This window comes from Myzus persicae, unplaced genomic scaffold (genome assembly GCF_001856785.1).
Source record: "Myzus persicae strain clone G006 unplaced genomic scaffold, MPER_G0061.0, whole genome shotgun sequence".
Lineage (NCBI taxonomy): Eukaryota > Metazoa > Arthropoda > Insecta > Hemiptera > Aphididae > Myzus > Myzus persicae.
The window spans coordinates 11323-24947 of record NW_019104483.1 but is presented as its reverse complement, the minus strand read 5'-3'; the positions used below and the strand labels follow the sequence as shown (position 1 = coordinate 24947).

General features: G+C 26.5%; 1 protein-coding gene across 1 annotated transcript in view; it reads left to right on the top strand.

Annotated features, from left to right (window-relative positions):
- Positions 1-2105: 2105 nt before the first annotated feature.
- The window catches only part of LOC111042469 (inactive hydroxysteroid dehydrogenase-like protein 1), a 14712-nt gene continuing 3192 nt past the window's right edge, over positions 2106-13625 (top strand). The window contains exons 1-2 of the mRNA XM_022327098.1: positions 2106-2502; positions 9740-9862. Coding sequence (XP_022182790.1) covers positions 2457-2502; positions 9740-9862 — 169 coding nt within the window. The 5' untranslated portion in view covers positions 2106-2456. The remainder of the gene's footprint in view (positions 2503-9739; positions 9863-13625) is intronic.

Sequence of the window (13625 nt, the reverse complement as noted above, 5' to 3'; positions counted from 1 at the left end):
TGATGTAACTCTAAAACAAATGACCGTAGATACATGAAATTTTCACAGGTTGTTTATATTTGCATTTTCTATACACGGTAAAATTTTGAAAATAATTTGACTCTTTTTGAACTGTTTACGGACATTGTCAGTTTTCAAATTTTTTAGTTTTTTTTTCTATAAATATCAATAAAATTTTATTTGTTGGTTAAAAAAACTTGAAAATTTAATACAAGGCTCCTAGTTTATTGTTTCAAAGGCAGATGAAAAAAATTAAAAATCCTTAGTCACAGTTTTTTTTTATAAGCATTTAAAGTTCAAATATTGACAAAATACGTAAAAACGACGAAAATTTGGAAATTATTTTAAGTTAGAAATTCATAAAAAATTTTGTTTTTAAATCTAAGATTTTAAAATTTAATACAAGATTCCTCATAAGTTTGTCTACCTTTATCAAAAAAAAAATTTTTAGAAGAAAGTCAAATTAAATTTTTATGAGCGTTTGAAATTCATATTTTTACAACATTTGATATTCACTCGATTTCTCATGTAACGATTTTCTGATTTTGTTGTTGTAATTAAAAAACGAATGGCTGTAGATACTTGAAAATTTCACTGAATGTTGATATTAGCATTTTCTAAACACGATAACATTTTGAAAATAATTTGACTCTTTTTGAGATGTTTACGGACATTGTCTATTTTCAATTTGCTTAGTTTTTTTTTCTATAAATACCAATACAATTTTATTTGTTGAGCGAAAAAGCTTGAAAATTTAATACAAGGCTCCTGATATATTTTTACAATAGCAACTGTAAAATATTTAAAATACATAGACACAATTTTTTTTTATAAGCATATAAAATTCGAATTTTGACTTAGATATATTGGTATTAATATTATGTCTTAAACCAAGACTGACATACCGTCTCCACTCAGAATCGTTTTTCTTATACAATTATATTGTATCATTGAATTCAAATTTAATTCCATCCATTATACAGTGACCCACTTGTAACCTACTATACAGCAGAGCGACATCCACTTATCCGCTTTTTTTTTAAACGTATTTGCAATAAATATAGATACACGATTTTTTTCTTTTTATAACCATTTTATGTTAAGGCCGAAGAATAACGATGTTAGTTTTATTTTATAAGGGAACTTAAAACTTTTACGTATATTATATATTTAACTATAATATGCAAAACACTTTAAAAATATTTATATTAATTTTAAGCCATTATCTATTTATACCATGAACTTACTCACACTGTTCTGCGGTGAAGTGGTATTAAATCAAAAATGTATAACAATAAAATAATATGATAAAAATATAGACTATTTTAATATTTAAACATTAATTAATATACCTGATGTTAGGTTTTCTTTTGTCTTATGGCAAATCAACATTAACATTATCAATTATTAATTATCATTACCAATTATACTACTAAGAGTTAGAAATGTTACTTTATTAATAACAATATCAAAAAAACATAACTTGAAATATACTTAATCTCTGCTGAGAATAGTTTTTAGTTTATCTACTATGAAATCATTAAATTCAAATTTAACATATCCATTGCAGTTCCCCACTTGACATCTACGATACGGCACAACCGATACCCACTTGCCCATCTATTTGTTTTTAAATTTTAAAGGTTGATATCTAAGGTTTGAACATTTAATACAAAGTTTCTCACAAATTTTCCCTTCCAAGAATTTAAAAAAAGTTCAGCATTAAGCCACATACAGTTATGCATTAGCGTTCGAATTTGGAATATTGACGAAATTAGGCAAAATCGTGAAATATTTTGTAGACAACAGACCGTCAAAATCGTTTTTATCATAAAATATAAGTAATAAAACTATACAAGTATACAACTATAACTATTATACTTTATTGTTGTACAATAAACCTAATATTGTACTGTGACCTAGTTTCGTGTGCTATCATAACATGGGCTACTGCTACAGTTAAGTACTTCCGACATCTTACCACCACGGCGATGACGTATACAATAACACGATAATATGATATTAATAGCATTTCATGCCACCGCCAACGCCTGTGTCGTTTACCCGAACCGGATTCACATAAATAATAACACTCATAGCCGCTCAACAAAACCGTCGCCGCCACCGTTCAAAACGCTCCGGACCGTCGGCACGATCGTTCGGCGAAACTCACGTACTTTCTCTATAGGTAATACATTACGTTCAATTTCTTCTAGCCAGCCCCGTGGACGTTGTTTGACTTCGTGTGTGGCCTTTATTTCATCTTTTAAACCCCGTGCAATAAATCATCAAAAACGGCGTCCATATTCTCAGAGGTGTTCAACTCGGAGGACTCGTTGATCGGACCCATCGTACTTGGGTTCGCCATCATCGGGTTCTTGGCCACGTTGCTACTGATATGCGACGTGCTCCTCGAGATCGCAAAGGGATGTGCAGCACATCTGTTGCCGGTGGTGATGCCCGACCGGACTCCACTGAGTGTCAAGTACGGCAAATGGGCAGGTCAGTCGAGATGATGATCAGTAATTTACATTAGGTATACTTTAGGCATACACTGGTCGGTTCTGCAAAAATATACTCATAAAAAATCCCCGGTCTTTTATACATTTTAGATTTACCTTTAGCGTGTTTTCGGAAAAAAAGTGTTTTAGGACAATATATGTATTTGAACGCATTTACAGGTACAAGCATTTTATTTAAGTTCTAAACTCTGTCGATTCTTAATATTTTTCATATGTGTACGTATATCCACATATTTTATTGAATATTTAGAAAATATTGTTATCTATATAGTATTAGGAAGGTACTACTTATTGTTCATTAGATATAATTTTTCAGTAAAATAATGCTTGATGGCTGATGTTTAAGATATATTAAGATTTAAGATTTCTAACTCATAACCTTTATAAATTTATTTCAACTAAAATTGTATTCTAACCATAACCTTAACATAGGTACATATCTACAGTATTTTTGGTTAAATATAAAAACGAATGTATTACTTTATTTTTTAGATTATTATTAAACATTCTGCAATCTTTTGGCCGATATTTTCTAAAATAAAATAAAAGTTATCATATCTATTAATTGAAAATTCAAAACAAAATTTTAGTAAAATGTAGGTAACTTACATTGAAAATTCATAAATTTACATCATGTCCATTTATATTTTAACTTGTAATTTAGCTCTGAACATGTTTGGGTAAATAACGAAAAATATTAATATTAGTCAATAAAATCGAAATGTATTCTTCTGTTGTGTTGTGTTAGTGCTAAATTTGGTTTGTATAATTTTGTTTCAAAAAATATATGTTCATTTTATATTTTTTGAATTTATGCAAATGTATATTGGTTTAACACGTTTTATAAAATACCAACTGTACGTAATCTAAGCTTTGTTGTTAAAGTAATGTTATTTACGTAGGTACCTATATATATAAATTGTAATATATTCATTTTGAAGCGGAAGGATAGTGATGAATATTTTAACACTTCGTTTACACTCTAGGTCATTTAGTAAGCTGTTTCACTGTGATTATATATTTATATTGCGTGTCTATAAAATTTCAATTTTTAATGTTAATTTCATGCAAAAAATTTGCATTTGACTTTAAAATCATTAAATATTTGTGTACCTAACTAGTAACTACAGCGATTACCTACTAGTGTATAGGCATAGGTACAAAATAAAATTATTATCTCCTATTTTTTTTTTTTTGTTAAAAAAAAAATTATATATCTGTAGGTAACTACCTTATAAAACAATATACCCACATAGGTAACTCGTAGGATTTTTCATAAACAATCTGAAAATATGTACTTATTAGGATTTTATTGTTATTTATTAATTTACTACATCGTAATTTATTACTATAATCGTAATTAATTAATTAATTTATATTTTCCTCATCACTGTTACTTTTCTTACGATAGCAAAAATTTGTATTCTTTCTATCATAAACTTACCATACTTGATATAAAAAATAAATCGTTAGAAAAGTAACTGTGATGAGAAAAATATAAAGTAATTAATTAATTACGATTATAATAATCAATTATAATAAATAATAATAGATAATACTTATTTTGATGGTTGTATATTAAAATAAAACTAATGAATAATGTTTGCCAACAATTTTGTAGGTATTTATTCATTAGATGACCGTTTTTAGTGTGTATCAAAAGATGGTTGAAAGAAAAAAAATATGTAACTCTTTAAAAAACAATTTATACCAATTATTTCAATTTAAAGTATTAATGCATTTACTAAACTTTAGAGGACCATGGTTCATAACTAGTGAACCAAAGTTGATGATTTGATTAACAACATTTTCAGAAAAAAAAAAGCTTTTCCAGAATCCATTAAAAAAATTAAGTTCGTGTTGCTGTTAGTACAACTGCGTACTCAAAAATTTTGAAATTGTTATAAAAAAATTCTCGTAAAAAATAAAGAAACACGTATTTTTTTTGTTTTTTTCCGAAATCCCATATCGTCGATCCATAATTGTTAAAAAAAAAACTACGTTCAATGATGTGAGATACATATATATATATAAATATTCTAGATGCATTTTAGAATGCATAATTGTTACTGTTTATAAATTAAATTGCTTATCTATAACTAAATTAATCTGAAATCATCATCAGAAACTAGCTAAATAGTTAAAACTTAGATTCATCTTTAGTGCCAAATAACGTATAGTTCCTATTCCCAATTATACTTGATATAAGTATAAATAGTTCAAAAACTCATAATATATGTGAGATATTTGTAAATATTTAAGTTTTATTTTATCAGGTATAATTTGGTATTAATGTATTGTACAACACGAATCATGCTATGGGCAAGTATTGAATACCTAGGTACTAGGCAGGTATGTAAATATTAAAAAAGTTATAAATTATAATAATTAACCACAATGAATCACTCGCCCTGATTCAATAATAAAACGTAGGTAATAACCTACCGACTACCTATAAAATTGTAATTTAATTTTTAAGACTCAGAATAACAATAATGTGTAGCACTGCTACCTACTAGCCAACAATAAAACATTATTTGTTTTAGGAAATCAATGGAAATGTGTGTTAACTAATTACATAAATTAAACATTCTGAGGCATACGCCATTGACTTGACAAAACATTTTTGTATGTTTTTTATTCATCTACGATGTTTTAGTCATTAATAATTCAAATAATTATACATTTGTACCCATTTACTTTCATTGCAGTTATTTAACATACGCCCTACAGACAGTACCGTATAGCTTGTAATATTCGTAGTATATAATTATGTAAGTATGTTATCTTTACAACAACAATTCTCGATGATTCTGTATTTCTGTAGTATATAAAACTGTGAACTCAGAGATCGATAAAACACTATAGCATAATTTATAAAAATAAATTTAATATTATACAGTATTTTAGTAATGCTAATATGAAACCATAAGCATCACTGGTTATTTCAAGATAACATGGATTTGGCCAATAGTCAAGTTTTTTGTTGATTAGATTTAGAAAGGCGTTCGAAGATCATTATTCTTTATTAAAATCTATACGATTTCGTGAAAGTCGAAAATATACATGAGCCGACAACGTTGTGTTACTTGTATAATACGCAGAGTGTACTATCTCGCTTGTTCACGTACTGTAACCGCTCACTTAGTATACCGGATGATTCATTAAACAGTGGACATTTTTTTTATTTTTCATAATCTACAACAGAATACTTTTGTAAATATGTTGATGTATCTATATAAAATATGTATACTATCAAATGTTATAAATAAACAGTTAAGTAAATAAAATATTTTACTTCGCCTCGGCACTGTGTATACGGTATACCGTTCATATATTTACATAATATTAGCTCGAAAATATTGTTTAGATTGATAGTTTAACTAAAATTATGTACCTTTTTCACACTATAAATTTAAGAGCAATAGTATATTATTACTTTAAAAAATATATATTGTTGAGAACACCCTGTATATATAATATGTTATCCTGGCCCGTCACTTCCTGATTGCCATTATCCGTTGGTATTTTTATTGTCTACACAGGTATATTAGGTTCTACATCAATATATCCCAAAATCAGAACATCCGCAGAAAAATAGTCTATGAAGATTGAATTTCAATAATGCCAAAAAATATTATTCAGCATTTTTTTTAACTGAATAATATATGAAATTATTTAAATTAGTTGCTGTGCAATAACATTCCATGTGAATAATATTTCTTATTTAAAATTACATTTTTATGATATTATATCGCATAGCTCATTTTTTTTACATTTTTACTCGATTATTATAATACGAGTATAGGTATAAGGTAATCTATGCTGGACGAATTACATTCTTTATTTTATTAGGTACTAATGTATATATTCTACTAGTTAAATAGTTGAGGTAAGTGAAAACAATAATTAAAAACAGATATACAGGAAGAAAAAATAATTTATCATGAAATCGAATTGCGTTATATTTGTAAGTACACTGTACACTTGTATAGAATCCGCGCAAACGTGTTTGTACTTACCTATAATTATGTAATGTGTATGTTTTATACTATGTAAAAAATGTTTACACGCGATTTGTTTGCGTCATCTAAGATATAAAGTATATTTAAGTGGATACATCAGTCTATTCTCAATATGAAAAAAATAATTATTATTATAACTTTAATTTTGTAATATAGTACCTAATAAAGAGTCCAAAAAACAAGTAAAATCACTAGTAAGTACATTTAAGTCCATATTACTCACTAAGCTAAAAATAATTTCACTCGCCCAAAAATATTGGTTTTAGGTCACTTTGACATTAAAAATAGGAAACGCGGAGACTTCTACGCGGTCGGGTAAAAATGAATATTTCAAAACTTGGACATTTTACCCTTCCGTCTATATGCTTCTAGAACTATACTGTTTAGGGACTTATTATATAATTGTGACTTTAAAACTGTCATTTTACGGTTTTATGCAATCTATTTTAATGACTTAAACAACATTTTTCATTTTCTAGAAAAGAATTCTGCTTCTAATTATGAAATACAAAATATAGGTCATAAAAGAATAACTTATACTTATCAAACTATACTAAACAATACTAACCTTAACCACCTACATTATATAAAAAAACTTTTTTTTTAGTACAAAAAGACTAAAAATTAATGTACCCATATTTACAAATGTATCACTCTGTAGTCTGTACCTATGCATTTATATTATACAATTTTATCATGTAATTATTGTGGTAGATACATTATATATTTATATTATGTTTATTATGTAGAAAACTGTATGTCTGTAGTCACTAGCCTACATTGTGAAATGTATAGTACTTATAGATGTTTTGATGGAAATGGAAAGTGACACAGCAAATTCACTTTCTTGTGAGTTGTGACTAACATTCACTACTTATTGTAACCAATATATTGTACGTAATATGCCGTATGTAATACTCTGACCTTAACGGTTCATAGCCTCATAGCCCATAGGTAATTTATATTTTACTCTCTTATAATCTTGTTGATAATTATTTATTATTATCTGCATGATCATTGTATCTTTATATCTATTTTGATTAAATATAAATTTACATTAATTACAATATAATAATAATTAATAATAAAACAACATTTATGAAATCATTGATCAACCGGTATAGTTCGTTGCGGATTAAAAAATTTGACTTCACTAAGTTAGATATTAGAATTTTGATACTAAAAAGCTATTTTGATATTTATATTAATATATCACAATTAATTATTATAGTTATTATTACTATAGTACTGTTTAAAGTAGTACGATAGTATTAACTATAAATAGATAATAGCATATCAATCTAAATATTTTAAAAATTTTAAATGTCATTGTGTATCAAATATTATAATAATATACGTAAACGTTTCAAATCCCCACGTAAAAATAATATTAAATTACAGCAGAACAGTTAACTCGTAAAAATCCGGTGAAAAAATGTTTACCGACATTTATGGAAAGTAAACTGAAAAAATTGAAAATGTCTATAATTAACGGTTCAAAATAAAGAGTCAAAATATTTATTCAATTTGACCATGAGTAGGAAATGATAGTATAAACATTTGGTGAACATTTAAGTATCTATAATTATTTGTTTTTGAATTGCAACAAAATAAGAAAATTATTTGGTGCGAACGAAATCATTATTTTATGTGTGGATATTCAATTTAGGAAAACTTTTACTACATACCCTCAAAAAAACAATTTTTGAACTATAACCCACTTTTGTGGAACCATGAATTAAGTTTTCAAATTTTAGGTATGAATATTAAACATTTTAGGGATAATAAGCTGCAAAACAATTTGAACATTTTCTTGATTTTGAAGTTCGAAATGTATTTTCGATATTTTTCAATTAGTAAAAGATCAATTTATATGGAACTAAGCATTATATTTTAATGTAATATAAATACTGCATTGGTTTTGCAAAAACAAATTTTATATCACATTTTATCACAATTATACAATATATTAATGCAATAATATGAGTTCAACGTTAGAGTTAAACTTGTACTCATTTTTACCACGTCGTAGTCTTTGTTGTTCCTCGTTAATATAATTTAATTGAAACTTATAATAAATGTCGAATCAAACGAAAAAAATAATACAGGGGTTGATTAATCTATTTTATAAAAAAATACATCATTAAAAGATTGAGTAAGTCTATTAAAATGTTGTGCTTATAATTATTACTATTTGAAAGGTTTATATATGTAAAATGATTGTCTCAGCCGTTTATTATTTTAAACATTACAGTTATGATGTATAACAGCTAAAAATAAAAAAATGAATGTACCTAATACCTATAGTTGTAATCAAAACAAATTGATACCCATTTAAACAATCTATATACTTCTAAAGTCCTACACGAAAGTAGTAGGAGTTAAAAATTGATTGTGTGTAAGTAATAAAAGATTTAATTTTTATACTTAATAAAAAATGTGGTTCAAAAAAAAAATTTCTATCAGTACTTTTTAAAGTTAACTTAACATTTATAACATAATAAATAATAAATACTTTCACCTATGTAACCACGTAACTCAACTTACTTAACTTATACACATGCAATCGACCTCAAATGTATGCTAGTTTTTGTTTACTTAACTAAAACTAACTTAACCCATCACGACGGCGGATAATAAAATTCTCAACTTACATTTCTCTCGTTTGTCTACAAAATCGTTCACTAAAAATCGAAAAAAATACATTGCAATAAATACAATAAATGGAATATCGGTAAGATTCTGATTACGCCTCACCATAATTTTTACAATGACAGTATATTTTGACTAGACTAAGTCAAATCAATTTTAATAACTAAGTAAACATATTGAAATTTTCTCAAAAATGTAATGGGCAACACCGCAAAAATAGATTTAAATTTGGATGAATGAAAATCAGATAGTCAAAATTAAAACTGTAGTTCCGTTTGGCATAAAAATAAATTTGAAAATTCGAAAATGAATATTTTTAAAGTGAAATTCTTTTGGACAAGGTTACTAATACTTGGGGGGGGGGTATCTATATACCTGCCGTATAGTAGCTAGCCACCGCATGCGTTCTCATTTTAAACAGAGTATATAGTTTTAAAAAAAAGTTTTACTTCCCACTCACATCACACAGTTATTTATTGATAATATGAAATAGCACATGTGTATAATATAATAATTTTATGTTTACCTATTTTTTTGTAGTGGTCACTGGTTCTACAGACGGCATTGGGAAAGAATACGCCAAGGAATTAGCCAAGAGAGGTCTTAACATCGTATTAATTAGTAGGACAATTGAGAAATTGAATAAGACTGCTACAGAAATAGGTAAGATATAGAAATACATCATACATGAATATAGATATACATTGATTGGATAGGTACACATAATAAATTAAACAATGATATTTTAATAAACTAAATAAATATTTGAAGCACGATCATTTTAATGAAAAAAACGTGATCCGCATAAATAGCTTTATTTAAACAAAATATCATTAAGTACCAACTGGTACTCTCTGTGTATACCACTGTACCTACGTTGTCAATTTGTATAAATAATATATTTATTTAAAAATTTGTCCTAGTTATGTGTTAACAATACGTGATTCAGATACATTAAATACGATTACTTACCTTGACTTGAATATTGAACCAGAAAACTGCCCTCCTTGATATTTTGTAAAAGAATTAGAAAAATATTATCTAAAAGGCATTTTTAGAATGATAATGTAAGAATTATCTTATCAAGAAAAGTATAATATTTTAAACGATTAACAAAAAAAAATTAATGGATTAATTAAACATTTTTAATCATTGCCATTTGTAATCACAATATATCATGATAACAGAATTTAATCTCCTTTCATAATTCTCGAGTAAAAATAATAATAGTACTGAAAATTGTGGTGTCTATTTAAATTTGTATTTGCAAAAGAATTAACTGGATCATTTGATAATATATATTGTATTTATAAAATTGTTCTATCTATTCCAATTCTATATCCAGTTCTACTTTGAGTGAATATTCGTTTGCATCTCTCGTCGCCTCATAACATTTACGAAAAACACCATTGGCCAAGAAAGACTTAGTAGTTAGTAAAATGGCTATTTTACATATTGAAAAAACTTTTAAAATTAATTTTGATACCATTGTTGATCAGCTTAATGCAGATTCAATAGAAAAAGACTTCAATTGATGTAGAAAAAATTAAATATTAGGTATTACTTTTTAATACTGTTATTAGTATAACCATTAATCATATTTAATTGTTTAGTTTTAAATTTATATATATATATATACATACCTACTAATTATATTATTATATCATATAATATAATAGTATAGCGAGGACCTTATGTACCAAAAAATAAAAAAAGCAAATTAAATATGCCCTAAAAAAAATGATCCATCCATTAATACACTAAAAATTAAATATTTTCTTTATTTTAATATTATTTAATAAAAACTTAATTCTATTCTCTATGACCTATGTAATTACACGTATAAAAAAAAACAATAATATAGCCAATACTCATCATCTCATTCTTGATTAATGAAAAATACTTACCAAAGTGCTTGATTTTTGGTAAAATATCAAAATATGCTTTATTAATCAAAAATATGCACTAAAAACTTCGAGTAGGTATTTGATCCCACAATGATTTGCCATCATTTCATCAACCTTTTCCCACCCAATGATTTAATTTTTTACATGTTACAATAAAGATTTAGCTTAAATAATATTATTATATTTTACTTTCCACAGATTAAGTATAAAATATAATATTTATAAATGTCATCAACATTTAAATAATTCATATAAAATATGAAAATAAATAAGCCCGCTACCTGATATTTTCCACTTTAGGAAAATGTATGAATCATAAATATGTTTTTCAGATTTTTCGCATATTTTAACAAACATCAAGTAGCATACGTTATAGTTAATAATGTTACTTAATTACAAATAATCCAAAAAATAAAGTCAAATAAACATAATTTTGTATTGTATTGTATTCAATTATTATTTGTTATAATTTATTGTTACATCAGTTGTACTTAATAACAGTCGTAAGTACGACATACAGCAGTTAATGGACAATGACACAATGTACAAAGTTTCAAAAATATACAAGTATTTATCATAACACAATTTAATGTGAGAGTACGTTATTCAAAATAATATTTCATTTTAATATTAATTGAATATAATAATAGGAGTCCATACTTGTATAACCACAGACAATTTAAGTAAAGAATAAAATCTTGTACGTTAGATGTACGTAATTTAATAAATTTTACATGTAAATAAATGCTAAATGAACACTCAGCATGTAGATACATCGGTACATGATTATTTTTTGTGGTTATTAATTCAGTCAGCTTAGTAATTCGCCTTCGATCGATTTAGCACAGTTATCGTTCGATAATGTACTAGTTACGAGGAAACGAGGGCTAAGATAAAAAATAATATAGAAAATTGTTCGTCATTCGTAAAAAATAAACTAGTTTCAAAGACAACGTGTATTTATTGTTGTATATACATATAGTGGTCCAAAAAATGGGTACAATAATTACCGAGGCTGGGCATTAACTAGTTAAAAAGTTAAAGAATCGAAGCATATATATTTTTCATACGTTTTAGACCTATAAGCGGTGGTAAATTACACAATACACATACTTCAGAATGTCCGATTTTAATTTTTAATATATATATGCGTTTTCTTTGACAAAATATCTAGGATGTTTAGGAAGTCGATTTTCAATTTTACAACTCCCTAAAATTACGATACTTTTTCAATAATCCCACGAAATAATTGCATTACATTTATTTTGGGCACATCTAATTTTAAATCAAAAAAAGCGATTCCCTATGGTCTATATCAGGGGTGGCGAACCTATGGCACGCGTGCCAGAAGTGGCACGTTGACCAAATTTCAGTGGCACGCAAATATTATTTATCTTAAAAAAAAATTATATTTTAAAACTTTATTATGAGAAATTTTAAGAATCAAATTTATAAGTTTGTAATAAAATGTGTTTATAAATGTTATATATAATCGTAATAAAAACGAAGCAGAGAAATACATTAATCGATGAAACTAGTGCTGCTTGTGTTTCACTGAAAACTACCAACTATACTCCAGATATTAAAATGTTATCTTCTAAAAAACAACAACAGAAATCACATTAATAAATGAAATAAAACTTTACATATATACTATTTATTTATTAAATTATATACCTAATAAAATGGGTGTAATTATTACATGCTTTTTCTTTTCATCTTACCTAGAAAAAATTTTTTTTTTTTTTGGCACGCGAGCATATTTCAAAAAACTTGATTTTAAATTTTGGCACTTGACCCAAAAAAGGTTCGCCACCCCTGGTCTATATCATAGTCTAGGTAGCTTATAAATTTAACCATTTTTTTTCGAAATTACAATCGAACTTAAGGAAGTCTGTTTAATTTACTATTGCTTTTAGTAGTTTTTATAATTATGCAAACAAGAATAAATTTCATTTTTCGTGATATATTGACATTTGAGTGCGCGCTTGAGAGTTAATCAGGCGGCATGACCGCGATTCTCTGAAACAGAAACACACATTAGTTATTAAAATTATTACTAATTTTTTCCCAAAAAAAGTATAGTGGGCCTCACTGGGTATTCTTGTGTAGAGGCCCGAAGTTAACAAAGTTACTTTTAACTAAGTTGCATAACGAGTTAGTTTTATTTTTAAAAGTAACTTCTGACTTAATGAGTTAAATTTTTTTCTATGTCATGAAGTAACTTATGAATTAATTAATTTTAATGTCACGTTAAGGGGATCGGTGGAGAACAGTTATTTTAGCCAAGACATACCAATCACTTGTCCATTACACTCAGTGGCGCACACAGCTATTTTCAATGGGGGGGGGGGCTTACATATAAAAAATTATATACATATATATACTATACACTGATAAATAAAAATAATATGTTGTTTAACTAATATTTATTTTCATTATAAAATAATGTCTATTTTCCTGGGTTTTTGTCCCAACTCATCAATGACTTCTTCAGGAGTTAAATTTATATCACGGTA